Here is a 5,000-nt window from a genome sequence, read left to right as displayed (position 1 = left end):
GGCCATTTTATTCCAGTCAGGGACCCCTTTAGGATTTAGGACATCTGCGATCGTTAAGAAATCTCCTATTCCATTAAAGACTTGAAAAGCAAACTTGGTTAAAGCCTTGAAGAAAAAAGAAAATTGACGGAAATAAACTCTCTATGAAATTGAATAAACTCTAATTAATTTTGTGGGCGTCGACAGGCCACAACTTTAATTTCCATTATTTCTATGCTCTTCGTTCAAAGTCTGCATCTTTGTACATTATCACACATTCCTGTGATACTTGGAAATTATGGTTTGTGGTGCAGGGATGGCGCAGTGGTGAGAGCACTTGCCTCCCACCAACGAGGCCCGGGTTCGATTCCCAGACTCGGCGTCATATGTGGGTTTAGTTTGTTGGTTCTCTACTCTGCACCGAGAGGTTTTTCTCCGGGTACTCCAGTTTTCCCCTCTCCTCAAAAACCAACATTTGACTTTATTTGCGTTAATTGTTGATTTTAGTTTACAATGTCCCCGATTTGTACTTCAGCGCTAGAACGACTACCTTTCTTTTTCTTTCTTTTTTCCGGGGTCAAGACAGTTTAACATGTCTAAATCCAAACAGAATGATGCTGTGGTTAAACAAGAGTTTTAAACTCTAACTGGCTATAAGATTTGTCTATCCCGACCATTCACAGTTTTCCAGTGTAACTTCTATGCAACAATAGCTTGGCTGGGACAATCTTGAAGTTCGTCGGCATCTAAGTGCCTAGACTTGCAACAAGTCTACTGCGAAAGAGAGCGACCGAGCGAAAGCGAGGGACGAAGTCCCGAGACGAGCGACGAACACTAGCGCACACGGGCTTTGAGAAAGTCTACTAAGTGCCGCTGCCATGATGTAGAAAGCCGCGCAGAAGACTCACTTAACATTTCCAGCATCTGTCACTTTAGCTCATAGAAGCAATCGCTCCAACCACCCTCATAAGTTCAGACATATCTATGCCTGCACTAATGCATATAAGTTCTCCTTCAGTTTTTCCCAGTTGTCATCCCTCTCTGGAATAGCCTTCTCATGCCTGCTGTTAATGCTGAGTCTGTTACTGCCTTCCAAGCGAATAATTTGCCAACAATAAGACAATATTGCAACACTATGTAAATATTTATATGTTGTAAGTAATTTAATTTAAGTATTTACTGATTTTTGCCCCCTTTTCTATTTCGTCGCTGACTATTTTAGTATCCTGTATAGTCTCACGACTTCAAAGATTATTAAATATGTAGGCATGTAAGTAGCCGGCAGTACGCTGGCAATCAAAGACAAAGGGGTTAATTTTGTGCTGTCATTTGTATTTATTGGGCGGGCCGTTGCATCATATGCATGCAACAGCATTCGAGTAAAAAAAAATGAAGACAGCAAAACAGTTATCACGTGGCCAAACATGGAAAGAGAGAGAACGAAAAAGAAGGCGACGCATAGCTGGCCTGACTCATGAAAGAGAGCAAGAAGCAAGAAGCAAATGTCGCACAGCTCATCACCTTTAGAGTCGAGAAAGAGAAAAGAGACGACGCAATAGCGAGAAACAACAAGGAAAAGTGATATTTAAAGTGTCACGCTATTTTAGTAAAACTTCCAAAACACTTCAGATGTCTTTGCATCAATGCTGTGGCTTTGTTGCCAATAACGATTGAAGTGCACTGAAGCTATTCTCTGCTGCTGGAAGCCAAGGATGGAGAGGATGGAAATAGATTGAAACTTGAAAAACTGGCCAGTTTTTTCAAGTTTTGGAGACGGCGTCTTCAGATAATTCGGCAAAAATTAAATACGAATATAGCATTTTGTGTCAACTACATTTCATACCTCGTCAGTAAGTTGTCAGGAATGTCATACACGTGAGCTTAAGTACTAAATTAAGTGATACTCACACCTATCTGGATAATTTAAGCAATTGCCTAGATTATTGTCGCTGTTTAAGCGATTATTGTCGCTGTAAAGTGATTATGATTATGAGGGAGCAGAGAGAGAGGGGGGCGTAACTATCTCAAAGAAATTACAGTAATTTCTTTGTACAGGTAAAAGCGAGGGGGAGAAAAGAAACGACGACGGACATCTTCCCCATTTGAGAAGAAACATGTCAAAGGAGTCAAATTGAAGTCAATTCCAGTCAGTCAATAATGTTAAACATTTTCTTTCGTCTATTAATTGATTTGTTAGACAAGGGGCGCTTACCATTCTACAAGAAAATCACTTTGAAATTTCGGAAATTCCGTTTGTCGAATGGAACGGTACTTTCTGGACGAACAAACCCACCCCAAGTCACCACGCGCTAGCATGAGTTCTGAACCAACCAAGGAGCTTGCTGTGAGCATAAGACAGAAGAGTGGGACTGGAAACAAGAATGTGGTGAAATTTCGGTTAGACCGGTCAGGATTACCTTCAAAGGTGGTTCCAAATATTCCGGTCAGACCGACCCGAAATGGAGCGTTCCATTTGACTTCCAACCGAAATTTCCGGAATATTTGGTAGAATGGTAAGTACCTCAGATGTTCTGCTCTGTGGGGCGTTCGACCCAAGACCTCAGTGCCCTTCATGAGGAATTATACGCATGAGCAAAGTGTTAGAAGAACGCTGTACATACCTTTTCGGTGGCTGGGTGATCTGTGTAACCAGCAATCAGACCTACATTAAAATGATATCAATGCAAATGATTGTCATTACAAAAATAAACAAATATGTAAAACAAACAAAAATGTGCCTTAAATTATAATCATAACTCTTCTTTTAAGTGGTAGTAACACAGGTAGCCCAAGCTCCTTTGGGGGCTGCAAACCAGCATAAAATATAGGAGTTTGTAAAGGAATGTAACGATATGATCGTGCATTACAGTTCAAGATGTATGGGGCTCCACTCTGTGTTACTTGTGTTTCCGTGGAATTTGGGGCAATTTCATGGTGATTCCAACAAGTTTTGAGTTCCCATAAAGGATGCGAACCTACAACTTGCTTGAAACGGCATGTCTATTCCAGGGGTGGGGTGTAGGGGGTGCGAGATGTTGGGTGATTAGGCCTTAACCCTAACCCTTGCCCAGACCTAATCACACCTCACCCCCACCCACCCCTGGAACAGACATGCTGTGCTTAAAGTCATCAGGTTCGATTTGTTTTTTGGTCAGTTTTTGGCAGTAAAGATAATATTTTGCAAAGAACAAACAGTGATTTAACTTTTTTCGTATCTCATCAATACCTAAGGGCAAGCGATAATAATTATTAACCACTTGGGCTGGCAATTTCAACCTGGCCACTCCTGAAAAGGTCAGTGCGTCAACAAACTGCCATCGCTAACATACCATCATATTGAGCAATGATGTTTCCCATCTGTCGCCAAAGGGAACTGCTGTTAGACCTCTTGTTAATTTGACCCCTCATCCATTTCTCCTAATGAAGAGTATTATTCAATGACTAGTATTAGTCAATATTAGAAAATCATTTTGTTAGTTAGGTAATAACAATTTATAGGGAATCCTGTTATAAACTTCATGTACAGGTTCAGCTGTCTTTTGATAGACCAGCAATGAAAAGAAAGTTGATGAACAGGAAAAATTGTAAAATTATCCACTCTTAAAATAAGTGTCAAAGAAGCCCCAGGCTTTTGAGAATGGAGACAGTGTGGCCCATTGGTTGTTGTGCTTGCCTTGAGATCCTGTGATCTTAGGATCAAGGCCTGTTCTGACGACTCATAAATACATACATAATTGCGTGACCTAGCGATAAACGTTTTTGCTGTTTTTACTGGAAAACTGCTGCAAACACTGCAAAATAGCAGTTTTCACAAAACGTGTTATTTAGAGGCTAAAACGAACGTTTTGCACTATTTTGCAATGGCAAATGTAATTTTAACTTTTTTAAAATTTGGTCATGATAAACGTTTTTGCTGTTTTTAATGGAAAACTTCACAATGAATAAAGATATTTACTATAAACCATGTGGAAATGGTTATGCATCACAGAACCGTGAAAAATGGCTAGCGGAATCGCATTTATATCAAGTACGGTGCATTGATAATGATTTTGTTGCTGAAAATAGTGTCAGAATCCAACAACGATCAATCCTGGGTGTTCTCCAAAGGTTTTCTACAGAAAATGTTTGGAACGTCTTAGAATCAGGAACACAGACAACACAAGGCAGCAATTATATTTTCTTTAGAAGGTAAATGTTTATAAATAAATTTCAATTTGTTTTGCCCCATGAATATTCATTCAGCAGCGACCATCACCCGTAATATTGACTGGGCTCAGCCGTAACAGGTGTTACAGGTTACAGCCCCTAATGACAGCCCTGCTAAGATCCTTACCTGGTCATCATACCATGTTTTAACCTTGTCTACAAAAGCTTCCGAAGACTTCCTGAAGCATATGTCATAATTGTTAACATAGTTTTCATTGATCCTCCTGCAAACCAAAGAACATTCACGTTTTAAGTAGCACCTAAATATTTCATTTTTTATTTGCATATAAGATTCTTCTCCAAATTCTAGCTAGCCAACAAAATAACATCATTAGTTTATTATCAATTAAGGACGTTCGCGCTAATTGTTTGTGCGCAACGTTACTGCGCAGGTAACGTGACTGTAATATGTCACGCATTACTTCGAGCATTAGTGAAGTTGAGGTTTTAAAACCTTTGCAAAAACCGTGGACGATAAGTCTTGCACAGCGTTGGATCAGAGAAGATCGTGATCAGTCAAAATTGATTTAAAATATTTATGAAAGTCAAGTAGACTACTGCACGACTGATATTCGCGAGGTTTTATCAGTCGTGCACTAGTCTACTTGACTTTCATACAAATTTTTCAAGCATCAGTTAAAATAGCATGGCGACAAAAACGCCGAGGAAAAAATTCCAGGCCGGCAAAAGAATGGCACATTTATTTCCGAATCATCATGAAACTTCAAAGAGAAGTGAGCGGGAAGATGGAAAAGCTCTGGAAAAGGTAGCTGATCGAGTAGACTAGTGGCTGAAAGTTTGGAAAACTCGAGGAC

The 5,000-nt window shown here is 39.9% G+C and overlaps 1 protein-coding gene across 1 annotated transcript in view; it reads right to left on the bottom strand.

Moving 5' to 3' along the window:
• Window positions 1-5,000, bottom strand: part of LOC138009440 (phospholipase B-like 1) — a 36,578-nt gene that overhangs the window by 21,023 nt on the left and 10,555 nt on the right. Inside the window, exons 4-7 of the mRNA XM_068856456.1 lie at window positions 4,313-4,409; window positions 3,309-3,396; window positions 2,601-2,641; window positions 1-105 (exon numbers count right to left, since the gene is read on the bottom strand). The exon at window positions 1-105 is cut by the window's left edge and continues 21 nt beyond it. Coding sequence (XP_068712557.1) covers window positions 1-105; window positions 2,601-2,641; window positions 3,309-3,396; window positions 4,313-4,409 — 331 coding nt within the window. The remainder of the gene's footprint in view (window positions 106-2,600; window positions 2,642-3,308; window positions 3,397-4,312; window positions 4,410-5,000) is intronic.

This window comes from Montipora foliosa, chromosome 7 (assembly GCF_036669935.1).
Source record: "Montipora foliosa isolate CH-2021 chromosome 7, ASM3666993v2, whole genome shotgun sequence".
Lineage (NCBI taxonomy): Eukaryota > Metazoa > Cnidaria > Anthozoa > Scleractinia > Acroporidae > Montipora > Montipora foliosa.
This window is presented reverse-complemented; position numbering and strand designations above follow the sequence as displayed.